Source organism: Thunnus maccoyii, chromosome 17, assembly GCF_910596095.1.
Source record: "Thunnus maccoyii chromosome 17, fThuMac1.1, whole genome shotgun sequence".
NCBI lineage: Eukaryota > Metazoa > Chordata > Actinopteri > Scombriformes > Scombridae > Thunnus > Thunnus maccoyii.
In genome coordinates this window covers 6,513,942-6,540,472 of record NC_056549.1, presented here as the reverse complement: position 1 = coordinate 6,540,472, position 26,531 = coordinate 6,513,942, and the positions used below count along the sequence as shown (strand labels likewise).

The window sequence follows — 26,531 nt, the reverse complement described above, 5'->3', positions numbered from 1 at the left end:
AACAAACTCAATAGAGAGAATATAACTTTACAATAAAGTTGGCACAATGATTTATTATAAGAGAAAGAAAATTCCCAGATGGAAACTGGGAAATGCTAATTGGGCTGCTTTCCAAGAGATTAACAGAGTTTGGGATACTGGCCAACTTCCTTCAGTGTGGAAACAAGCAGTAATAGTGCCCGTTCTAAAACCAGGAAAAGACCCCGCAGACACTTCTAGCTACATACCTGTTGCCTTCACCTCCCATTTATGTAAAATCATGGAACGAATGGTCACAGAGAGTTTAACATATTTCCAAGAAATTTCCCCATCAAGGTGGGGTCCTTAGGGGTCAGAATACAATGGATTTTGTATTGTGCTTAGAATCGGACATCAGGAAACAATAGACCAACAAGAAAGTAGTGATAGCTGTCTTCTTTGATGTGGAAAAGTCATATGAGATGGTCTGGAAAGAAGGGCTACTTATTAAGTCGAAGTCATTAGGAATTGGCGGTAGAGCATATAATTGGTTTATGGACTTTTTATTTGACAGGAAAATACAAGTAGTGTATACAAAAGTAGGTGCAGAAAGCTTAAGTGTATATACGGTGGAGAATGAACCTCCACAAGGTAGCGTATGTAGTCCGTTGTTATTCAATCGATGATATCTATCGATCAATCTATCTCTCAGGTTGAACAAAGCGGAGGAAAATCTTTGTACACTGATGATGGAGCTCTGTGGATAAGGACCACAGTGTATCTTATGTGTGTATTTAATAAGAAAATGCAAGCTGCAATAGTTGAAGTGGAAAAATGGACAAGTAAATGGGGATTCAAACTATCTGTAGCAAAAAGCAAAAGTAATTTGTTTCTCAAGACGGCATCAAATTGCACCCGTCTCCTTAAAATTCTATGAACAACCTCTTGAGCAAGTAAAAGATTAGATTACTATTAGATTTCTTGGGGTTTGGTTTGCCAAAAAGCTTGCATGGAATGTTTATTTAGATGAAGTTAAGATCAAATATAAAAAGGTCATCAATATACTTCACTGTTTATCAGGGCAGGAGTGAGGAGCAAGTAGGATCTCTACAAAATATATATACTAGGGCACTCATGAGATCTATGCTTGACTATGGGTGTGTAGCTTACTTAGCAGCAGCAGAATCAAACCTCAAGAAGTTAGATGTATTACAAACTCAAGCCTCTGAGAATCTGTAGTGGATAATTCAAAACAACTCTAGTATCAGCGATGCAGGTGGAAATGGGAGAAATGCCTTTAAGGGTCAGAAGAGTGAAGTTAATGTTGACATACTGGGTTTATCTCCAGGGGCAAAGTGATACACATCCTGTCTAGAGTGTTTTAACAGACTGCTGTTAACATAGTGAGACGAATTTCATAAGTTTGGGGTGGATTGGTGATGTAAAGGCAGAAAACTTACTCCTCTTGCCCAGTATAGACCTCAACATACGGCAGGAATTGAAGGACAAGTCAGAGCGACTTCCAGTATCGCTCATAGTCCAGAACTATTTTGATCAGCATTTTTCAGACTCAGTGTTTATATTCACAGACGGCTCCAAAGATCCTGATACAGGGTGTGCAGGTGCAGCAGTATATATCCCAGTGAGTGAGTCATATTATGAAAAGGGTATCAGACCATTTGTCAGTATATACCACAGAGCTATTGGCAATATTATTGGCCCTGCAGTGGATAGAGAAGAAGGAGATAAATAACACCGTTATTGTATCTGACAGCTTTTCAGCACTAACCGGCATAAGATCTGGCAGATTGTCATGTAGAACAGATATTATAATTTAAATATTCCTTATACCCCTTATTTCCATCCTGTATATTATATCTACACACTTCCTTTGGTTTCCTGCTCATGTCGGTGTGGAGGGAAATGAGCTCGTCTGAAAATAGAACACACAGGTCTCAATCATACATTATATAAAATAGGGAAGCACCCAAATGGAAAATGAACACACTGTAGCCAACCAGAAACAGTCAAACATGTACTACTTCATTGTAGAAAATCACCTTCAGGCACTAAGGAAGGCAAAACATCATGACTTTTCATTGTCAGGCCTGTTGGGGGAAACAGAAGGCAAGATATATTGTGACGTTATTCAATTTTTAAAAGAAACTGATTAACCAAAAAAAAAAAATACATTTTTTGATTTCCTCCATAATCTCTTGTTCCACACTCCAGTCCAGTTAATGCGCCTCTAAGTTGGTAAACACTAAAGAAGAAGAAGAATCTAGCTTCCACAGGGTTTCAACGGTCAAACTACTGTCTAGGTAAGTTGTGTAGCTAATAGTCTTCTACATGTTTTGCTTATATGTTATAAGTGACGCCTTTCTTTGCCATTACTCACATGGTTTACACATTAGGGCAGTGATTTAAAGCCTGACCAATTGTTTCATCTTTATCAGAGCAAAAAAAAAACCCAAAAAACTTGTGAAATTAGGCTTGCTGGCTGGCTAGCTAACGTTCAACATAAGCTAACACTAGTTTATGAGCTGAAGGGTAGCATGGAGCATTAGTATGGGTTTCACGTCTACAAAAATGTGTATGTAATTGTGTGAGCTCCACTAAACATTGTGATATCATTTTGGTTCACACATACAGTAATGTATCGGCCTTTTAACAGTGTTAAAGGAAAAAGAAAGATGTGAATTTTTATTAATTTATCTTAAGTTTTTATAACAAAATGTGAAATCATAATTCCTCAATTTGAATAAACTTTTTAAACCTTTCAATGTAAACTAGCCTACACTACATAATTAACTTTTTCTGTTCTCCCTGCAGCTCATGTCAAACCAAACAACTGTAAACAACTGATTTATAAAACCCAAAGGTACTTCTAAGAGCCAACCTCTATCCATCTATCTATACTTCTATCAATCTCTCTAATCTTTATCTATATCTTTATTTATTTCTCAATCTTTCTCTCCATCTTTCTGACTACTTGTCTGTCTTTGTCTTTCTGTCAGTCTGTCTGTCATCAGTCTGTCAGTTTGTCATAATGCCAGGGGGCGTCTACAAAAAAGACGTGTTCCTTTTGTCGGGGCATTTTATTTTGTGTGCAGAAGATCTATTCACATTGTAAAAAGGAGCAGGCTCTGGAGCAGCGCCTTAAGAGGAAGCTTCAAAAGTCTGATGAGAAGCAAGAGGAATGGGTGAATCACAGCATTGCATCCATCAGGGATGAAGCCATGGTCATGGTATGTACATTTTTACAGGACATTAAACTATCCAGATAATCTGGGAAATAAATTCAGTGGAACCATTTGTTATTATGTGAGCATGCCACTGCAAGGTCGGAAAGGGATTTATGACCTTTTTGCCAAATAATAGGCCAGGATAAATTTGAATTAATCATTTTTTCAATTATTTTATTTGTTCGTGCTGGCTGTGTCATCAGAACTAATTTATGTTACAATTTAACTGTTAACTTTGAAGATAGATGTAATTACGATTCTGCAAGAATCTCATCTAAATTATTTATTACAGCATAATTGGAACACACAGCAAATCTAACTGATACTCAGGAATTCATCAGAAGTTCATAACTAATACAGGCCTACATTATGACAGAATCACAGGTGCAATATAATAATCAAAAGTTCTTATCAAGTAGATAGGAAATAACAAATGGAATGCATTCATACTACGACACTCATACTCAAAGCTCTTTACAATGTATGCACATTGTCTACTGTATATCTATGTGCAGCAGCATTCGCCCATTCAGTGACACAATCACAAAGGTTCTGCCTTTATTTTGAATAAACCTACAGATTGTTAGTGTTAACTGTCCATTTGCACAGTGGTTACACATTCCCATCTATGCAATTATGTTGCCATTGCAGCTTGAGAAAATCCATGTCATTGGCTAAAAGCCAGTGCTGCTTCTTGGCAAGGAGACCAGAAACGAAAAAACCAAATGTGAAATATTAACCCCTTGCTGCACACTTACCGCCTACGCCTAGGACCACCTTCAGAAGATTGGCTCATTTTATGAGTACCTTTGCGAAGGTGAGACGCATGCACTGTATTTTTAAAGTCACAGTTCACAACTAGTGTTGGGTACGCAAAAGATTTGATCAGTTTCTAAATCTTAAAGGGATGGTTCACCCGAAGACTTAAATTCAGTCATCAACTCTTCACGTCCTTGTAGGGCTGCCCTCAACTGGAGAACAAACACAGAAGATTTTACAAATGTGATACAACCGTCCATACCTGCGGGCTATCCCACCACCAGTACTATTCTTTCACTATTGCTACAGTTAAAACGTCCCAGAATCTGTACTTATTAATTTGGTTAAACTTTGTTAATGTTTTTTTGTTTGTTTGTTTTTTATTGTTTTTGTTTTGTTACAACTGGTTACAATCATTCTCAGTACTTTGTTCACTTTTTCAAAATGGTGGTGTTCCTTGAAATGAATGATGAAAAATTAAACACTTATACTTATAAAAGACATGTTTGGTAATGATATGTGCTTGACACATGTTAAAAGGTTTAAGTTTACTGGAAGGACTCAACAAGTACCAGTAAAAGAAGAAAATTCCCCTCTGTTTTCAGTGGCGAGTGGACCCATACCCAGCAGCCAAAGGATTCTTTCTAAATTAATGCACAGAAATAAAATGTCATAATTGAGGTCATATCTCATCTTTTGCTAGTCGAGATAAGGTGAAAACGTCCAATTAGGTTGATACATGGAGTTTAACCTCAAGTAGGCCTTGTCACAATCCCAGCGTAGCCCTTGTGTCCTCTTTTTCCCTCTGCCTCCCGGTCTGTCTCTGTGTGTGTTCAGGCGTGTCTGTTCTCTGTCTCTCTCTCCCTCCACACCTGCTACTCATTCCAGACCTGCACAGCTGCCATGCATCCAGTCATCACTACCTGCTACAAATACCCTGCTCAGTCTGCCAGTCCCCGCCAGATCATTCCTAGTCTCGGCTTGTGCTGTTGGCATATTTTCTAGCCATGTTTTCCTAGCTTGCTTTGATGCCTGACCTGCCGGTAGCTCTGTGTCTCCATGTGCATAGTTTGTCTGTTCTGCTTGCCTGTTCGCGCCCCCCCCCCCCCGTCCTGGATCCCTCAGCTCTGTACACCTGTCAGCCCTCAGCTCAAACCTCCAGCCAGCTGATCCTTGGGTTCATCTGTTCAGCCCCACGTACCAGGCCTAAATAAAAATGTACTTAATCCAACCCAGTTTCAGATGTTTTTCAGAAACATTTTTTTTATATTTTATGATTATACATCGTGCTTACAGCCTTATGACTTGTTTGACAAATCTGCATTTGGTGTATTTTCACTTTTACTGTTGTGAAAAACAACAAACTATTGCTAGGGGAAAAAAACAATACAGCTCTATGCTCCCAAGTCCCAAATGACAGAAAGAAAAACATAGTGCAGGTACGAAAGATACTTCGGATTCAAATGCATTACTTTGAAAGTCATGCTGAGTGTCACGAAAAAAATGGAAAATTTGTGTCCATGTACACGAATCTATAGATTAGATTTTGTGACTATTTCACGAACTGCTGTGACACCGGGTTGCACAGCTCAAACTTCTTAAATACATGTTCAACTGAATCTGTGTGAGTTCCTTTACCAATGAAATGCTATTTTATTCATGGATGTCTCATTACAATTCGAGCCCCTTAATGGGAGCCCTGTGAAATGGGTGTGGATGGTGTGGTGCATTGTGTGTTTGTGTGTGTGTGTGTGTGTGTGTGTGTGTGAGAGGTACCCAGGTCGGTGAGGATAATGGAAAATAAGAGGATTTATTTTCCCAGACAGCCTGCTTCACGCTCTGTTGCTGCATCCTTTTTAAAAAAATAAAAAAAATACAAAGACAGCAACCCTGTCCTGTTGTTGACTTTGTGAAAACAAACAGTGATATAGTGGTATGTAAGACTGTGGGTGAGTGTGGGTGTTATCATTAGGCAAATAACCAACTAATGAAACAGCAATCAATAATATATCAGGCAGCGCTGGTTGTGATAGAGCTGGAGAGAATTTTGGGAGTTGTGGCTTTATGAGTAACAAAATAAACAGTTATTTCACAAAACTGGTACGATTTGGACTTTGACGTTGTTAGATTTTTATTTATTTATTTATTTACCAAAATGTATTTCTCGCTGTATTACACCCCACAACATTAAGGCCATTTTTAACTTCTAGAAACACATATTTTCACACCTCAGGCATCACATCTATTATTATTGCCCATGATATAGGCACTTTTAGTCTAGTCTTCAACCCTGTTATGGACACTTTGGAAGCCGAGTATGATTTTTAAAATGTATTTGTAGTGAAATCAACACTTTCCTAGTAGTCAGATGTCCCTCACATTAATTCAACAATTGCAAATATAAAAATTTACAGAAAATCTCACTTTTGCTATACCAAAGCCTGAAATGGGCACTTTTTGTGACAGCGACCCCCTCTTTTTTTTTTTTTTTTTTTTTTATTCAAAGATGTAGCTCAACTTCAGAATTTGAACTAAAAGAGTTCAACAAACCATTAAATTACTTTTTCATAACCTTTTTAAAAACATAAGTAGTTGTTTTTATTCTCAAATTCACTTTAAGATTTTCTATAAACATTGTATTTCATTAAGTAACAATATGAGAAAGACAGTAGATATGCATTGAAATTGAGTTTTATTAAACCAACTGCAGGAAAAACAATGATAACACCAACATAGCACACATTAAAACATTGTAAACTGACTGAATAGGTCATTAAAATAAAACATAACACTTGCTTTTGGAATATGTGTGTGTGTGTGTGTGTGTGTGTGTGTGTGTGTGTGTGCACTTGCCTACCTATGCAACAGTGGACCTCAGTGTTGTTACACACCCACCAACAAGGGACCACCAAGCCAACAGGGGACATTTTGGAGGTCAAACACATCAGTGTTTCTAGTAACAGTTGTAGTTACAGAAATTAATCAAGTTATCAAAAACAATCATTTCAACGTTATGACACAGTGATTCTGTGTTTACATGTACTACCAATGTTATGACACACTGATGCTCCATTTACATGAATTACCAATATTGTGACCCTTGGCACTGATGCTCCATAATGTGAGCTCCCAATATTCAGGCACATGACACTGATACCCCATAATGCAGGCTCCCAGTATTCAAGCACTTAACATAGATGCTCCATAATGTGAGCTCTCAGGCTCCTGCCTCCCAGTGTTACTGGCCTTAATACTGTTGGCACAAATTTCTCTTGATAGTTAGTATTTTGTTGTGTACAAAGGATTTCACTGCTTTCCAGTCTCTCCCATTATTCCTTAGTGTATGATTTTCATTTAAGCATCTATGACAGTCCACTTTTCCAGGGATCTTCATTTCCTTCAGGAAGTCCTTGAAATGATTTTCAACAGTTTCTCTCGGTCTTTGACCAGGGCCTTCCTGATTTCTCTATAAAGTAAGTAACTGAATACATAGATGAATGAGAAATGATCATCAATTCTTGTCAACAAATGTCAAGATGTTCCATGTACATGATATTCTTTAGGAGTCGATGGAATAACGCACCCTTCTAACTTGATGGCAATGAAGATTTTTATAAATGTCTCGAATAGCAGCCCTTTCTTCAGAATGTCCATCCTTGGAGTTTCCTGAAACCACATGGGTGGAAAAAAAATGTTTAAACTTAAAGTGAATGAATAATTTAAAGTCACACTGCATTTGGTGGACAGATTTATCTTTATTTCAGTGGTCTGAAATAAAGAAATGTAACCTATTCATTAATTATTCATGCACACACTACTTTTTTTTCATACAAAGTTATCATATGCAGTTTTTAACCACCTCTGGTTATGTAATTAAACCCCTAATTACCATTTCACACACAAATTCTCTTCAGTGGGAGAAGATTAATCCATCAGGTCACTGCCAGTAATCTCTAGCTGATCACTGACAATACTCTCTGAAATGTCCATTCCATCTCATGTGGTGTTTGGGGACAGCAATTTGCTGTATGGGTTTTGTCCTATAACAACCAAAAAAAAACTGAATCCACACACCAAGTGCCTGTTTTATGGTCTACCTCTTTTTCTGACATGTGTTCATTCCTGTTATTATTGCTGTTCCCCTCATGCTTCATTCTGTTTTTTCACCATTTTAAAGTATTGTCCATCTTTTGAGTCTTTGACTAATATTTTAAAATTATGTCAATATGCAGGTGTCACACATTATACAATGGTTAAATATGGGGGTGGGCAATATGGATATAATCTCGTCACTGTAATATAACACTTAATTTTCTGGAAAGTCAATTAATATCCAGATGGGACTATCGTTATTTGGATAATCTAGAAAATTATTAACCTCACAAATGAAGGTGTACGAATCCTGGAAATCCCATGCAGTCTTTCCATGCAGTTCATTTACAGCATTTCCCAGAATGGCCTTATACAACCAGAGATATTATAGATTAATGCCTTTGTATGAACAGTATGACAAAATCTCTACCATAGAAGTCTTGGTGGGACATTCTTTGAACAATCTACTCAGCATTCTGTAATAATATCTTTTTGAAACAAGAAACAGGTGAAATACATGAGGCAATCAACAAAGGCGGGAAAACACAGGAAGTAAAGGTAACAAAACACAAGGAGAAAACATTTCAAAATGAAACAAGAACTAAAATAATCAGACTACTAGGAACAGGTGACACAACACAAGGGCAGACTGGGAGCTAATAGACTGGGGGAGACACTGGGAGCAGGGCAGGGCTAACGAGGATAATGCAGAGCAGGTGAGAGGAGGAGCACATTAACACAGGAGGAGTAAAGGAACACACAAAGGAATCAGAGAAAACCAAATCTCAGAACACACAACACAATCCAACTGAAAAAAAGTCCTCCAAAATCAAATAACATAAACAAACTCAACCAAATGACCCGGCAACATAAGGGTAACACATAAACCCAAAAGAACAAAAACAGAGTCCAAACACAACAGAATGTCCTGGCAGGATGTGACAATATGAAGACCATTCCACAGTGTTGGAGCCACCACTTCAAAAGCGCAATCACCTTTTTTGTTTTCAGTCAAGTGCAAGGGACAACCAGTAAGCCCTGGTCAGAGGATGGAGCATGCCAGAGATGTACACAGGTGCCTGACTATGGAGGGCTCTATATGTGAAAACAAGAACCTTAAAATGAATCCTGAACCTGATAGGAAGTCAATGTAAAAATGATAAGATGGGTGTAACCATTGACCATGACCATTTGTAGATGGTACAGGGACGAATCGCTGAGGCAGGTGAAAAGGGAATTGCAGTTGTCTAGCCTGGATGATAGAAAGCACGAATAATCATCAAGGCCTTGAACAGCTTGTGTGCATCCGGCATATCACGACCCTTCATGTCAGCTATTCTTTTTGAGGCTCCCATGACGCCATCCGGTGCTACTTTGCCTTGACTAGCCTTGAAAATATTCCAAGAGCCAGCCCTGAGGAGTCCTCTTCTGTCTAAATCTATGCTGAAAAGGAAGAAGTTGCCTCGTTGTTTGTACTGAATACAGGGGCCAAAAAGTGCAGCACAGACACTTGTGGATATGTGGACTAAATGTCTTGCCATATCCCTGGAGGGCCTTTATGTCTGCAGAGGGAGATGGTTTTTCACCAACATAAAACACCTGCATATGCAGAGTTGCCTGTTGATATGAAGCCTCAAAGTGGACTGCTTGAATGTGGGAGCTGAAATATTACATTACAACATATTGACTGAAAAGTCAATATGTATTAAGGCCTCTTCCCCTGACATGTTTCTCTTCAGCTCGCGGCAGAAGCATGGATGTATAATAAGATCTGGATAGGGCACTGCTGTTCAGCCAATTTTTCCCCAGTGGTCTTGCGGTATTGCAATGAAAAATCCCCCTGTAGCCCAAAAAGCATTTTTCCTACAGACCACCACGGTAAAAGAGACGTCTGCAAAACTGTTGACACTACACCTTGCACTGCAAACATCAATTATGACTCTTTCTCTTAGGAATTTTTGATCCATGGAGGTTTTATATTTATAAACCTTTCCTTGAGCCGAGAATCACAATGCAAAGTTTATGGGCCAAGCGGGAACTCGCGGGCCAGCAGGGGAAGCAGTACTATACTAACATATGTTATGTTATAGTATTAATATGTTATATACTACTACTCTCTGTACATGCAGCTCATTGGATGAGTTGCAGCACATCAAAATTGGCATTCTCAATAAGTTTTAGTTGATTGAGCTTCCAAGCCACAAAACTCAGATTTCCATGCAGCTTACAAATGCATGTCTCGTTCTGACATCATTGGATTAACGACCCAAAAACGTAGATGTCAAAACAAAGAATATGAGATCTTTTCATCTCTGTTCCATGATAAAAATCTTCTGTTAAGATTTTTTTTTTTTTGTTTGGTCGGTGTTGTGATCCTACTGACATCATCTCTTACATCAAACGCCTTCACTCTGGTCTTGAATTCATCAGTGAACCTGTTGGTCTTCTTCCGTTCAAAGTTAAGACTCTCCTCATGTTGCCAATGCTTCCTTGAAAAACCCAGGGAATCTCTGTAACCTGTATTTTTGGACTGTTCTCCCTGTTGTCACTTTTACAATTAGTTGTCTTTTACTTTTAATCAGTGATTGGTGATAACAGCAACGTCTTCCTTATTCTGGGGTTTACGGGGCACTTTGCTATTAGCTCATTCACCTTTGACTGCAGTGAATCGGAATCTTCTTTAGATGTTGGCAGCTACTTTTTGTATTTTTCTTTTTGTTTTCTTTGTCCAGTCTTTCCTGACGTTTTTATTTTCTTCTTCTTCAGCCGGTCTCTTTCTTATTTTTTTTCTTCCTCACCACATGTTGCCTTCAAACACAGTCAATAAATTAGTAAACACCTCTGTGACAGCTGCAGTCCTGAGTAGTACCAGACTTTTTTTTGGCTGTTACAGCAGCCATCCATTGGATTCCTTTTTCAAAGACCTTTTAACCCATCCACAGTCCTGATTTTTTTCATCATTTCTTGGTGGTTTTTTTCTATACATATTAATTTTCTCATCATTATTTAATAAATCATTATTTTTCACTTTATTATTTTTAATATTATTATATTTCTATTATTTTTCTCAACCATAATATGAAATATATATATATATATATATATATATATATATATACATAGTACAAAGTTTAAAGTGAAAATATATAATTTATTAAATAATGATGAGAAACAGATATGATGTAAAAACAGAAAAAAACACGGGAAAATGGATCAACCAGTAAAAGTATCACATGCAACCTCAACAACTAATAGTACTTGTTTTCTACTAGTTTTCTACACTCAACCTAGTCATTTTCTAACACTTTTAACTGCTTATTGCTCTAACCTTGAAAATCCTGGCCATGGATACATGATCTGGACATTGTGAAGAAGTGGTTAAGTTCTCCAGTGCTTTTCTCCTTTCCTTGCTTGTTTTGTAAGCTGCTCTCCACTTTTTATACCTCTGCCACTATTCTCTTTCACTTAAGTCATTGATTCCTTTTTTTCCCTCCATCTCTGGCATTCACTCTGCAGGGATTTCTCCCTTCTTTCAGGATCGGCATTTAGGTGTGCACAATACTGCCTCTGCTGGTGTTTTTCGTGCCATCATGGACTCATAGATGTCTGTATATGTTTAAATTGATCATTAAATCAAACATTCTTTCAGAGCAATTTATTTAAGACTGAGATCTGCAAACTTTGACAAGAATAGAGAACCCTTTCAGTCATGTAATTCTAATAAGCTTATTATGACTGTATTTGTAACAGGATAACAAGATACGCTTCACTAACGCGCACACACACACACACACACACACTGGTACTGCATACACACAGCTTTAACATGGACATTAGTACATTCAACACATGCATGTGGTATAAGAATGTCAATCAAATATAATATTTCATTTAAATAATTGGATAACTTCACAACCAAAGTGTTAAAAACACTACTGTCACAATCTCACAACCCTGTTATGATCAAACAAGTAACAGGGTTGAGTGTGATGGGGTTGTGATTTGTTGGTTAAGATGGCTGTTGCTCTAGATATGGCGAATAACAGGAGAGCATGTCAATGCCAAGTTGGTGTCACTAGCATACTCCCTATTTCTTGCTGTTTCACTGGTATCCTGGTGTACCAACAGCTGATGTTATAAATTAATCCCAATCTCAAGTATCTTTCTTTGTCGAAGGAGGAGCCCAAAATCATAAAGGACCTCCACCTGGCTGTGCAGTGGGTCTGCAGCAACCCAGGGGTGTTCACAGGGGAGGTGAAAGAGTCAACCTTCCTGAGTATGGATGAAGAGGACCAGCATGACCACTGAGTTTGAAAACACGGGGGACATGGAGGTTTTGCTCACAGCCTGTTGGGATCAGCAGAGCCTGAAAGTCAACTCTGCATGTACAAACCCTCACACTCCCTTGTGTCCGGACGCTGATTAAGTGCCTCACACACACACACACACACACACACACACACACACACATCCTCACCCTCCCTTGTGGCTGGACACTGATTAAGTGCCCCAAACACACCCTCCCTTATGGCTGGACGCTGACCCTCCCTTTTTCCCCCACACATGGCCTGCTTCTTGATGTGGTGAGTGGGCTTTCAACCAAGCCTGGCCACACCTGTTGAAACTCTCAACTAACTTAAAATTCTCTCTATTTTAGACTTAGTTTGACTGTGCAACTCTGAGATCACACCTGTGCATATTCTTTCTTTACTTTCTATATTCTGCACACTGGAAAACTGTCACTTATCTATGTATACTTTGCACATAAAAACATGCTTAATCCTATAAATATGCCATCTACACATTCTGTACATATGCACTATACTCCTAACAAAGATAATCTAGTTCTTGCTAACTTTAGTCTAGTAAAATACTATACTGGACTTGTGAATAATAGTGTACTACTAAGTTGCATTTTGTTGGCTGTGTACTTGTACTCTGCACAATTAAATTGAGTCTAATGTAATCTAATATAATAAATGATAACTGCATTTATTACATGTACCATTATCACTAAAGAAAGTAGGGGAATAGCTAAACATAAGACACACTGAGCAAGAGAGAGCAGGAGAGTGAGAGAGAGAAGCCATTGCTAACTGCTAAGCTAAAGTAACTAGCAGATCTGAAAAGCATGTGAACAACTGTTTGACTTGCGAGAAAGTCCCTTAAACAGCTAAAGAGAGCTAAAAGTGAGCAGAACTAGTGTACGTTTAAATTTACAGTGGGTAATAAGCCGCAGTAATGAAGAATATAGCAAAATGAACTGGGTTGAGATGCAGAAATGCTACCAATAACACAGAAACGCCCGCAACTGGAGACAATACACTTACTGCAGCACGTCATGTTGTTTATGTGTTTGTATTACACCACTCGACATACAACGGTATGGTGTAGAATAAGTTCACTTTTTATTGTACATGACAGAGCTGGTAAAACATAAAACAACAAGCTGTCGATGCAGCACCGGGCGCAAAAAACACAACGACAAACTACTTCTTCTGCAGTTACTTAGCTAGCAGTACTCTTTCGACAAACGGCTTCACTCTGCCCCCTGCTGTCGGGTACAAATATACATACTAAATCAAAATAACTGAATATTACTGATAATACTGAACCAAATGTGAATAAATGATATTAACAAAGTGCTATAAAATAAAATATCCTTTCGGGTGCTACATTTGCAAAAACATAATTGACAATATTTCGAATTTGGATTGAAATTAATTTCTAATACCTTTTTAGATGCTTGTTGTTATGTCCATAAGACCCTAAATTACATGGTTAGAAGGCTATTGTGTATTTGTGTTTCCAGTGGCTTTAAAACAATCAGGTGCCCATGTGAACACTGAAAGAGGTTTTCCTCGTTGTAATTATTCCTCTTGTTCATACTGGCTATTAAAGGATCCCCTTCAAATATGCTTTCAGTGTCTATATGTTTTTTTCTTCTGTTTGTATTTATGTACTGTATGGCGTCTGAGAAAAACACTTCTTGCAGCAGTCATTAAAAATGCAACAAAGGAACAATAAAGTCAAGTAAAGTCTTATGAATATATAAAATGTAATTTGGTGCACAGTGGGTCGAAGGGTACATGCAGCCTCACCATAAAATAACATTTATTTCTTTGTAGTTATTATTCAGCTGATGGAGTTGTTGGATGGAGATGAAGAACGCTTGAAAGCTCCAGAACAGCTACTAAATGGATCTTGAGATGAGCTTGTTTTGTTAGCTGCTTGTTTTCAAGATCAAGAATGAAGTTTGAACATTAAATTGTCAGATAAGTGTTTCTGTTATTAAGAAGTAATAGATGAGATTTTTTTTTTTTGGATTATAAGTGTTTGAAGAATCACATTTTGATTTGACAAGCAATGATTTCTATCAGATACAGATAAATGGGAAAGGAGATGGAAAAATACTCCTATATTTATATTCTGAAGCTCTACTGGAATATCTTTGCATGATTTATAGAAAAATGACTGAAAATGTTGAATAGCTAAATGAAAGTGGTTCGAGCAGGAGGGTCAGTACAAGCTGAAAATCAAATTCAGCCAGTCTCAGGATGTCCTGTTAGGAGATTAAGGACAGGTCGTCCCTCGCCTGTGCCAAAAGCTCATCACAGAAGTTAATTATGAAAATATCTTTTTCCAGACTATAATTGGCAACCATAACAAACCAGATCATATTTTTGTATGATGTATTTCTTTATATTAGAATAATAAATACTCACATAGATATAACACACTCTCATAGATGGATGTGTGGCTGTGTATCTAACTTATTGAAAGCATGACAAAGATTAGATTTCTGCCTTCATCCAGCATTGTGATATGCTGCTGTAAATGTGCTGATGTTGCCTCTGGTTATGGATATTGTGGCTTGAAAGAACAGCTATTGAGTCATTGCAAATAATTCAGGAACCATGTAAATTCTGTATTTAGCAAGCTGAAAAAAAACTTTCCATTTAATTCTACACTCCTCAGGTGTAGAGAGAAGATAGTCACTCTTAATCTCTAATATTTGCTTTGGCAGGTTGAGCTGAAGCACTGCTAAGTGTCCCGGTGTGAATATACAATTGAATGCTTTTGTGAGTGACCGATAAAGCATGAAAATGGTGTTAAATGAATCAGAACCAGATCTTGGCCTTTTTAAATTCAGTGCTTTTTCTTTCATTTTTTGACAGGTGTGGGCAAAGATTAATTCACAGTGTGCTTCCTTGTAATATGTCCCTTTTGATATATTCATGAAAAGTAACTGATGTTTTGAAGTAAAATAATTCATCAGCCAACCAGTGTCATAGTGATGGAAGGACAGCAGGGTGAAAGAGAAAGATATTAGATTTTTGATGTTCTCTTGATTGAAAATTGCACCACAAAATAGAGGGAGTAAATCCAATAAAACTACTAAAGCAACTCACAAAACTTATAATGAACTCATATCTCATCTGAACCTGTTCGGTCCAGTCAAGATTGCTGAGGGTGTACCACAGGAATTTGTACTCTTCACCATTTGTTTAAATGATATTTTATCCTCCCTACCTGATTGTTAAATATATTTCTATGCAGACAATACAATTTTATATGTTGCTGATTCTTTTCAGTCAGCCACTGGGGAAAAAAACAACTCTTAAATACATTTGAAGATTCTTTCATTTCAAGAGACATCTTATACTTTTTGTGATTTTCTGTTACATAATTATATCAGTATAAAAATAACTGATAACTTGGTGAACATATGTGGAAATACTCCCTACAAGTCAAACTGCTCTGAAGACTTGGGTTGCAATATTTTTTTTCTACACTGAGCTGGTCGTGCATGCCCATGAATGGCCATCTGTTCCGTAGCTGTGGTTGCTTGGTTGCTAAGGTTGTTGCTAAGGTTTTTCCATGTGTTCACATTGTCCACTCTCATATTTCAGATTGGATTCAGTTCCGACATGTACAGATATATTTGAGAAATTTCCATTTGGAATAAGGAAGAAGAAAAGAAGTGAAATTCTGCTATTATAGTTTGAACTTGAGCTTGTATCATACCACTCACTTGCAAACTGATAGCATTTTGAAGTAGTCTAATTTATTCTGAATATAAGACACAAGTCTTATCTTGTAATGACAAACTGCTTATCATTTTTTGTAAACCCCCTGGAGACCCCTCAAAGATTCCTACAGGGGCGGAGCAAGACAGTTCAGGTGGACGGCCTGGGGGCTAGACAGAGGCAGAGCCAGAAAGTTCTGGGGAACGGCCCAGGGGCCAGACAGAGGCAGAGCTAAAAGTCTTAGATGAGCAGGGCAAGCTGAGGACCTCCGGTGGGCAAACAGAGGACAGGGGCAACGGCTAAAGCTGTTCTGGAGGACGACCAGGAGGCAGGACAGACGGGTGGAGTCGCTCTGGAGGTCGGGCAGGGGGCCGATGGCGAAGGCAGAACCGCTCTGGAGTGCAGAGCAGAAAATGGGCAGCTGGAGATCTGACTTGGAGGCAGCGAAGATAGCTGACTGACGATCTGGGAGGTTTGACTGTTGGTTAGCAGAGACAGCCAACTCGAGATCTAGAGTGTCTGGAGGGTCTGGCTCTGGGTCAGCAGAGACTGCTGACTGGAGATATAGAAGGTCTGGAAGGTCTAAACACTGGGAGTGTAGCCAACTCTGGAGGCAGGTCCACAAGGGATGCTGCAGACTCAGAAGGCAGAGCCACGGGGGATTCAGGATCCGTTTCCTCTGCAGAGAAGCATTCCTTCTTACTTCTTGGCAAATGCGCCATTATAATAGCAATCGGCCAAGGTGCAAGCGCACTTGGCTTTTAAAGGGAATGGGAGATGACATTGGGAGATACATTGTCACTATAGAAAATAAGTGTAGCTACCTTGGCTTTGCTGTGAACCACAGAATAGGAAACTATGCCTGGTAGCCTGTCTGACACCTGACGTCTCCAAGCAATACCCCCACCCCTAGCTTCGGTGTCACTGCAGTCTCCACAGGAAAACAATTGGCTCAGTTGGCATTTCATTAGTGGTCGGAAACATCGAACTCTTCTAAGGACTCCACCCTGTTGATCTGACTTGTGGAGTGAGGTTTGCAGCAGCTTTTTTATCTTATCATGTAGAGTCACTAGCTTCGTAATAATGATTTTCTGGGACTTTATTTCTGAGACAAATAAAGTGAAACTTGAATCACTCACAGTAATCCTCGTTCTCTGATAACAGCAAGGCAAGGGCGAAAACCTCAGTCAGACTCTGGGTGGGAACGAGTGGGGAGTGAATGAGCAAATAAAAAAGTGTGTGTGTGTGTGTTTGAGGATAATACATCCAGTTGTGTATGGAAGCAAATAATTGCCATTATAATTGGAAATATATCAGCAACTGAATATCAAATTTTGATATTTAATCACTACTGAACACTTGATGTTGAAATGTAAATACCACAGAATTTATTTCATTGAAATATTTGACTTTGAAAATCATCTCTGAGTTTTCACTCTGTGAAATTCTCAATTGTCACTTTCGAGTTGTACAATGCCAAAAACTTTCAAGGATATATTGATTTTAGGGTTCTCAAATTAAGATAGAGAATTCATGTGTATGGTGCTATATAAATAAAACTGACTTGTATGTTTGAACCCAAGTATCAGTATTCAGTATTTATACTAACTTGAGTTATTCTCTATCCACTAATATCACCAACTTTTAGGTTTACTATGTTTTGTTAACTTGGTATTGGAACATTGCAAGAGTTAATCTCTCACCTCAGTCAACACCAAGCTGTCCCTTTCCTGCACACTGTGTCCTGTCTATATACCACGGTGATTGTCCTAAATTCAATACCCACAGGAACACCAGATACAACTGAGTTAGAGATGCAGTGACACAGTAGACATTCAGTTACAATTCTGTTCAACATTAGTAAACTTGAGGACAGCAAAGAACTCGTGAAATGTACAGAGCACAAAAAAAGAGAAGTGTAAATCAGTTGTTGAACCTTGCTGTTTTCCAGACTACATGACACTCCACTTCAGTTACATTACTATTATTTGCTTCAATTCAATAAACATATGACATGAAAAAGCATCAAACTGCAACTAAAATAATAAAAAGGATGAGTGTCAAAAACTGTTAAATTTAACATGAACCAAACTGCAGAAAACGCCGACAGAAGACATTTCATGGGTTAAGGAGGTTACTGTTTTCATTTTACTTGGTAACTCACCTCTGTCGCTGCTACACTGTTCCTGCCATTCCTTTCCTCCTTGCTGTGCCCTGTGACTACATGCTGATTCCCCTAGATGAATTACATTACCAGACTCTCCCATACAATTCTGTTCACCCTAGGACCGAGAAATATTTGCACATCGGGTATAGATATGTGACTCACATGATTAAAATGAACACAATTATCTTTACCGCAGCCAATGTGTAACTTAAGATGCACATATAGGTAAAGGCACGCTAAGTCAAAGTTGTTAATTCATGTTGAGATTTTACGTCAGTTTTCACTCACTTGAGCATCTACTGATTGCTCAATAAATTGCAGGTATGCACATTATATTGGACAGTTATTCATCATCTATTTCAGTTTTGTAATTAGGACGAGTAAGGCAAATATAGAGAATGAAAAGAATCAGTGTAAATGAACCATTAGCATGTAGATAATACGGCACAATTGCCTTTAATAATCTATAACTGCAAGGGCATTCTTTCCCTCTTTGCCAATTCCATGTGGTAATGAAATCATCCTAAACAATGCTGACAGTTTGTGCAACTCACATGTCTTTTAGGCTGTTTCATAAAGAAATGCCTTACATCTGGCCCCTTCCTTTTCCCTAGCAACTCACTTAGAGTTGCTGAGTTGTTCTGACCGCAAGGAAAGCAGTGACAGAGGATCAAAGCATTTATGTACTAACAAACAAGAACCATACACATAAAACTAACATTATCATGCCTGCCTGTTAGGGATATAAACATTTTGGCCCTTTAACTTGCTAACTAATACATAAATAGCATACATAGCCTACATGTAACAATGCAACACTTATAGGAGAAGCAATATTAGTGGGTTAAGAGACAGAGACCTAAGGACAACAGCTAGTGATATGGAGGTTGACTGCTTGCCAAGTTCTACAAACTTTTGTCTCGCCCCCGACAAACTCTGAAATGACGAACTTCAATACAACACTTGACATGCTGCCAACAACAAACTGTTGTGCGAATGTTGTTTGAGTAATACAGTGTCTCGGTGCTCACCTCCAACCCCCATCTTATCAGTTCGCTTTCCGTCTGCCACCTTTGCCTCTGTCTCTTTTTACCAGAAGGTGTGTGCGCACATATACACATACACTCAACACTTTATTTAACAGGGAAACTTTAACTCTGTATTTGACAAATCCTTTGACGTTTCATGTAAGAACAAGGTTATCAGGAGATAATCCTAGACTGTGTCACAGCACAATGACATTAATGCCTTGTGTAACACATTGTGGTGTGCGGTGCCAAGGCAACAAGATGAACTTTGGTATAGACTGAGTTACCAAACATAGTTAGAAGGAGAACGCAGTATAATAAAAAAAAAAAAAGTCATTAGTTTGGGTGTCACATGGAAATATTCTTAAGATCTAAGCAAATAAAAGTGTGGTGTAGCTATTAAATGGATTTAGAGTGGATGCGCTACGTTCTACATTGAGTGACAAAACAAGTGACAGTGGACCTGCTCTCCATGGCCAGGGACCTGGGTGGACCTGGGTGGACCTGAGCAACCGAAAATAGAAACATCAGTCAGTCATGATCAGTAGTAAGGTTGTCAAAAATATTGGTACTTTTTTGATAGCACATGTTTAAAACAATACAATCTCCATTAATTACACATTCAATAGTATTGAAAGTACTGCAGCTATAAAAAATAAATAAAAAAACAGGTCCGCAATCATTTATAAACTAAATCTGGTTATCACTGGATGTCCAGATTAGAGTCAGTCTGATAATTAGTTCATTATCAACTTCAATTATCAATTGCCTGAAAACCAGAAAATATTCACATTTTTGAAGCTGGAACCAGCAATTTTTTGCCGTTTTTGCTTCAAAAATAGCTTAAATGATTATGTGATAATCAAAATCTTCTGTCGATCAAGTAGTCGATTAATCCACTAATTGCTACAGCTCTAAATTTTAGTGTCTAAAATTGAGACACTAAATATAACAAAACAATTAAACAAAGAGGCACAGAGAGCCAGAGATATGGGCACAAAGCCAGAGGGAGTGGAGGAAAAGAGGAAGAACCAGTGAAAGATAAACATGGACGGACAAACAGAGTAATCATCTGGCTTGGGGCTGAGCGCAATGTAGCTGGTCAGGTGATTTAAGTCCCATTCTGCTTCATAAAGGCTGCGGACAGATCAATAAGGTTTTTCCCCGGTAGGTAATGAACATCATCTTCGACCCAGTGATTCTTAAATGCCTCATCTGAACAATACTGACTCACAGGCAGGTCTTATCACTTGAATCTAAAGCAGGAAATGGTTTGCTACCCATAGCCATCACTTTGGTTCAATTGATGAAAGCCCAGGCTGTCAGATCCCAGATTGCTTCATATGTCAAGTCCCTTTTTTCCCCATGGTTTTTTTTTTCCCAGTTAAAAATGTATTTCATTTATGCCTCTGTCTGCCTTTCATACCTGCCTGTCCAACCAAGAGCAACTGACAGTACTTGGCTGGAAGCAGATACAGGCAGGTTTAATAAATGAAATCAGCTGGTGAGGTTTAAAAAGAAAAAACTCACACGATTCTTACATAACTGCACACGGCTGATCCACACTGGTACAGTTGAACAGTATTTCCAAGTTTAGCTATATATATATATATATATATATATATATATATATATATATTTATTTATTTTTTTATTTTGTTATGAGACCTCATCACTAAAACACTTTTTACTTAAACCATCTGTTACTGCAATATCTTTGTTTACGTCTATATTGTATTATAATTGATTTTTTTAGTCTGATAGATCAGGAGTGTTTTCATGATTATTTATGATGTTATTATTTTGAGAAGGGGGCAGGTCTTACAAGATTCTAGGAGGAGTTTGTTGCAGTACAACACCTGTAGATGGCTTCACTTTGTGAAAAATAATGCACAGTACATTCAAAATGGCTGAATTCTTGTTGGACTTGGGGTCTGGCTCCAAGAGCATTTTTTTTTTTTTTTTTTTTTTTAAGTCTGGAGATGGTGCATCAGCCTACCAAATTTCATATATATAGTACATCAAATTTAAAAGTGGTGGCTTTGACTTTGTAATTTTCTAGGGGGCGCCCTCAAGCCATTTTGCCACACTCAAACCCAAGATCATATCAGATATCAAGTTATGCCACTTCTTATGCATGTGCAAAGTTTCATGAGTTTTTGTGCTACCTAAAGGCCTCAAAAGTGCTAATAAAATTAGAATTGTCGCATTAAATCCAAAATGGCTTTTTTTTTAAAAAAAAAAATCAAAACATGTGTTTTATGTCCACAGCGATGAGAGCAATGATCCCACTGAATTTCATGAACATCCAAGCTATATTATCCCAACATGACCCTGCGTTTTGGGGTGCTACGAAGCCTGCTGGCCATGTCCAAGCCCAGTCACTGCAGAACTTTGCCGTTTTCACCAGTTTTGAAGTGTGTGCCAATTTCCGTGTGTTTTCCAGCATCCCAAGCCCCTCAAAAATGCAATGGTGTAGGCGAATAATAAATAATAATAATAATAATAATAATAATAATCTTTACAAAAACAATAGTTTCCTCTCACTTTCATGTTCAGGCCCTAATTAGTTTTTAAGAAGCCCCTCAGGGGTCATGTGGTGGATAATAGTATTGTTGTTGAAATCTGTATGTATGGATTGATAAACCAAGGGAACAGATTAATAAACTATACACATTTGATGGAGAGGAGGCCTGTTAAACCTCTGTTGATCTCCCTGTGATCACTTACACTGTGTTTTAATGCTGCTAAATTCACAATATAGGTGTTCTCAATTACATATTTTCCTGTTGTCAGATAACAGAACAAGTATGCAATTTGAGTACAAGGCTATGTTGACCAGTAGTCATCACCAAGCTGCTTAGCAACATATAAAGTCAGTAATGCAGGTTCACAACATCGTCAGATAATATAGAGAAAATTACACCTTAATGACAAGAGAACTGGAAGTCACTTTACCTTTGTGTGACCGACAACCTCCCTGTCACATTTAAAAAATATTAAGCCCCACCCACTTGAGCTTCTAAACAGATCAAAACAAACATTATGAAGTCTGACCTACTGTCAATAGTCGGGCCTTGATGCTCATCACATAAAGCTGCTGTGACAGATTAGCATTCAGAGAGGCCAGACGCTGTCTGGCCACGTCCACTTCTATTCATGGTTTTATTGGCTGATTGGATTAGAGGAGCCAAATATGCAAAAGAATACTGAAAATGAATAATAATAAGACGAAAGACAAATTAGACAACTGAAGATAAACAGAAGAGAGAGGAGTGTATTTATGTGTTACTGTGAGTTCAACAGTTTGTGATGTTTTTTGGATTATATCTCCTCTCTGGCAAAAGCTGAATTAAATAACTGGATTTTATTCTTTAGGAGCCATTGTTGACCACTGACACCAGCTTCTGATTCCACGTTTCAAAACACTGGCTCACCCTCTGTTTTTATTAATCTTGTACACTGTGATGTTTTAATCTTTGCTTCTGCATGAACAGAACATGCAAATTTTATGCTCACACTGTACAGATCAACCGAGCGACCATAATGTGGAGGTCAAACTGAATGTAAGCATTAAACCCCCTGTTGGAAGGAAGGAAAGTTAGAAGAAAAATCTGGTGCCACAGAGGGCTGGAAGATGAAGACAATCTGATCTGTTCAGTTTTCTATCACAGCATTTCAGTTGGACAACAGTTTAACCACAAAATGTCACATATACTCAAATCATATTAAAACAAGCTCACTACAGTTTATTAAGTATCTTTTTATAGCAGCCATGTTTAAAAATCTGATCTCAGCACAGCTTATACTGCAGACAGACAACCAAAATTTCATCTACAGAGCTTTGCTAGCTTGTTGTGCTACATATCACAACCTCTTGACCTCTTGCACTACATTAGAAATGTCTCAAAGAATTTCAGTACAAAGTCATGAGGTTGTGATATGTAGCATATCAAGCTAGTGAAGCTATAAAAGTAACTGTGTTTCTGTCCATGCGCAGTGGGGGTTACTATCTATTTTATTGCTGTTTTTACTCTTTGGAGACATTTCTAAACAAGCTACAGTAACCACTCTGTTCAGGAAAATGTCATCCAGTGTTTGTAATATTCTGGACAAAAACAGGCGTCTACAGCACAGAGGAATAAGATATATCAGGCTTTGGATACACTCACAATACTAGATCAGTTCACTATTGGTTTGGCTCTGCATGAGTTCTTGACAGTAAGAAAAATATAGGAAATTGCCAGCCAAATCCTTTAAAGACAAAAAAAAAAAATCAAATGGGCTTTATTCCAGTATGTTAATGTGTGAACTAATCCATGAAAAATTAAGTACTCTGTTCTAAAGTTGCTCACCTTGGCTTGTCTCCATTTTAACACAAATCACAAACATCTCACAGGTACGCTGACAAACACTTTATTTCTGGTGTATTTTCATATGAATACAGCATCTGTCTTCTTATCTCAGCTCTTTAGAAGTGCTGATCGCGAGGAGTTTAATATAAAGTAGCGTCGTTTGAACTCAATGATAAATACATCAGAGACAGTTTAAATAGGAAGTATTGATCAGAAACAGACCACAAAGGGTTTGAAACTGAAAAGCTATTAACAAAGTGTGCCAGTTATCCACTCTCTCTGCCTCCTGTATTACACACTGGATCAATAATGTTGATTAGTGCTGTGTAAATGGTTATGCAGCAACATGTTTCTCCCTGTGGTTTATTAGTACAGCAACCAATTAGTGGAGGTTTTTTAGGAGCACGCTACATCCAGTTTGTTTGCAACCAAAGGGTGAATTGAAAGGTTGTTAAATTCAGTTATTTGTTGAATTAATGATGTATTTGTATTTCACTCACTCATTTTTAACATATCTCTGCACAATTCAAGTCCTAATAGAGTATTTGTTTGAAGTTGTAGTTAAAATTCATTGTTTTTGTTTGATAACTGCTCCTAACTGTCAATCAATGTAGGTTTGGGACTCAATGGCATTTATTTGAATTAGAATCTAGAATCAGATCAACTTATTGAATCTGAATCCTTCTGGTGAAAAGGACAAAGTACCCTTTAATTTACATCTGGCAATGTAAAGCTGATTTATATATGGTACCTGACTGGCCACTAAATGATTAACTAATGTTATCGAAAGCTTGATGGTTCTGATTTACAGCTATTACATTAGCAAGCTTAACATATTGATTATATATGATAGAAAACCTGTACCTGTTGAACCTGTTACCCTCTGTATTTAAATGGTGATTTGATTGAAAGGTTTTGATTTCACAGCAAAATTTCACAGTTGATTTCCTCAGGGGGGGAGAAGTAAATACGTGCACATTTTACATAACTTACCTATTAATTTGTGCCATTGATCAATAGCAAGCTGTTTTGACATTACTGAACTGAGCGCTGAAGAGTCCAAAACAGAGGAAGCTTTTGTCACACCATCAAATTTTAACCCTCTTCTTTGTGAGTATAAACTACTCCACAAACATGTCTTTTAAATTAACTGTGTGAACTTGTAGCTCGGAGAGGTATTGTAACTAGCTAATGCTAGAGTGCTCCCAGCTAACTGGTGTTTTACTACAGAGTTGCAGCTTCTGGTCAGTGCCATTTTTTTCCTGTTTGGTGACAGGACCTTCCAAATACCTTCCTTATTAACGGAGCGTGGATGAATCAAAGCAGCACGTCTTGAGTTTGAAGTGCCACCAACAGCCGCTAGATGCTCCAACTCACTCCCATTCAAAAATCCTCAACTTCTCTCTAGAAATACTAAGTCAATCATTGTTTTCAACGAGTCATTCTGGTCTCTAAATTCAGGCCCTCTAATAGGTGTGCTGGTGGTCATTTTGGAAATTATTGTTCCGTTAATAAGATTTGAAGACATAGTAGCATTGATGTCTGCCGTGTGGGTGTTGACTGACAGCTGTGATTGACAGTTGGCTCACCTGCTGCTCTCTCTAGCTCCTGGACTCGTACTGAGTTGGACTATTGTCACAATATTTCGCTAATTTATTTGATTAAGATATCTGCCCTGTTGGCACAATTTAGCTGAAGACGCTAACGTTAACCCAAGCAGTGTTCAGTGTTTCCGGTAAGCTAACGTTAGCTTTGGTCAGAGCTAGCGGGGCATGTTTCCAGAGCATGAGAGGCAACACCCCGCACTTCTAAGGTCCTGGCTTCAAACGGAAAGATGGCGCCGACCACAATCTGCAACTCTGGGCCTCAAACCAGCTCCAAAGCAAACCAATGGGTGACATCACACCTTGCTAAGTCCATCTTTATATACAGTCTATGACTGTGTCTCAAATCACACACTTCTGTTAGTACACTTTTGTGTGGTACACTGTGTGCACTATGTACTTACTGGCGTAGTGCGTGAATTTTGACAGGGTAGTGTTGTCTCAAATCAAACAGCTGTTGTGCATTTACCGGAAATGACGATCGTAAATTAGCATTGGCTAGCGTTATCGTTCGCGTTATCATTAGCGCTACCAAATCATTACAGACTGCTAAATTAACCCAAAAAACATACTGATGGCTTATATCCGTGGTGATTAGTGCTAAAAAACACATGTATAACTTACATTTGTACAATGTGGTGATGTTCACCGTAGTTACAACGTAACGCCATTTCCAGTATGAAAAGTGTTCCCTCCACTTCCGCTATGGAGCCAAGATGGCGACCATTGAGGGCAAGAAGTCTTCATAGTTCCACACTCAACTTTTTGACCGTTTTGAGTGCACCATCTGGGTACTCACGATGCACTGCATTTTTCCATACTTCTCAGTGTGAACGCACTTATGCACTCAAAATGTTAAGTGTAAGTACAGAAGTATGCGATTTGAGACACAACATATGATTGAATCCAGTCCTACGTGCATTTAGACGGCTGACATTCCTAAATATAATATTCTAAGAAGGATTTATTTTTCACTTCATATTCTTATCACCTTTCCCACTTTAATTCACAGCCTTGTCAGTTTCAAACATTTGAATGAACAAACTCATCTAGTGTTTCATCTGAAAAATACATACTCTCTCTCTTTCTTACTGACTCTCACACACACGTACAGGCAACGAGAAACCTGAGGAGTGTTTCAAAGCATGCCTTGGATTTAATATTTAATGCTCAACGATCCTGACAAATTAGATATAGATTTTTCTTCTCCTCTTAATTTTATTTAATATTCACTTTGATTGCCTTGAGGGCAATTCATGCTGCCTTTATTTTCTGAAGTGCTTCTAGAGCGTT

The 26,531-nt window shown here is 38.2% G+C and overlaps 1 protein-coding gene and 1 long non-coding RNA gene across 7 annotated transcripts; one reads left to right on the top strand and one right to left on the bottom strand.

The window, feature by feature from the left end:
* The first annotated feature begins 654 nt into the window (after window positions 1-654).
* Window positions 655-5,193, top strand: LOC121881863. Of its 3 annotated transcripts, none has more exons than XR_006091943.1 (5): window positions 655-2,279; window positions 2,791-2,839; window positions 2,976-3,206; window positions 3,855-4,020; window positions 4,163-5,193. It is a non-coding gene; the product is annotated as an uncharacterized LOC121881863 (long non-coding RNA). The 3 variants fall into 3 exon arrangements; XR_006091942.1 differs by having other exon boundaries at window positions 4,109-5,193; XR_006091941.1 differs by having other exon boundaries at window positions 3,855-5,193.
* A 10,891-nt stretch (window positions 5,194-16,084) lies between these two features.
* On the bottom strand, window positions 16,085-25,976 carry LOC121881857. 4 transcript variants are annotated; one of them, XM_042389615.1, is made up of 5 exons: window positions 24,628-25,040; window positions 19,743-19,783; window positions 18,806-18,892; window positions 18,249-18,366; window positions 16,085-16,763 (listed from the first exon to the last, which is right to left on the bottom strand). In XM_042389615.1, exons 1-5 carry the CDS (start codon window positions 24,668-24,670, stop codon window positions 16,624-16,626), a joined length of 429 nt encoding a protein of 142 aa, XP_042245549.1. In that variant the 5' UTR covers window positions 24,671-25,040; the 3' UTR covers window positions 16,085-16,623. The 4 variants fall into 4 exon arrangements, 2 of the variants coding, with proteins under 2 accessions (XP_042245549.1, XP_042245548.1); XR_006091932.1 differs by lacking the exons at window positions 16,085-16,763; window positions 24,628-25,040 and adding an exon at window positions 17,788-17,853 and having other exon boundaries at window positions 18,806-20,795; XR_006091933.1 differs by lacking the exons at window positions 16,085-16,763; window positions 24,628-25,040 and adding an exon at window positions 25,863-25,976 and having other exon boundaries at window positions 17,793-18,366; window positions 18,806-19,783.
* Window positions 25,977-26,531: the final 555 nt, after the last annotated feature.

Coding starts and splice junctions, on each gene's coding strand:
- LOC121881857 (XM_042389614.1), bottom strand. CDS start 17,052: ATGAAATGCCAACTGAGCCAATTGTTTTCCTGTGGAGACTGCAGTGAC. Junction 16,764..16,908: donor TGGTTCACAGCAAAGCCAAG/GTAGCTACACTT, acceptor GCTTCTCTGCAG/AGGAAACGGATCCTGAATCC.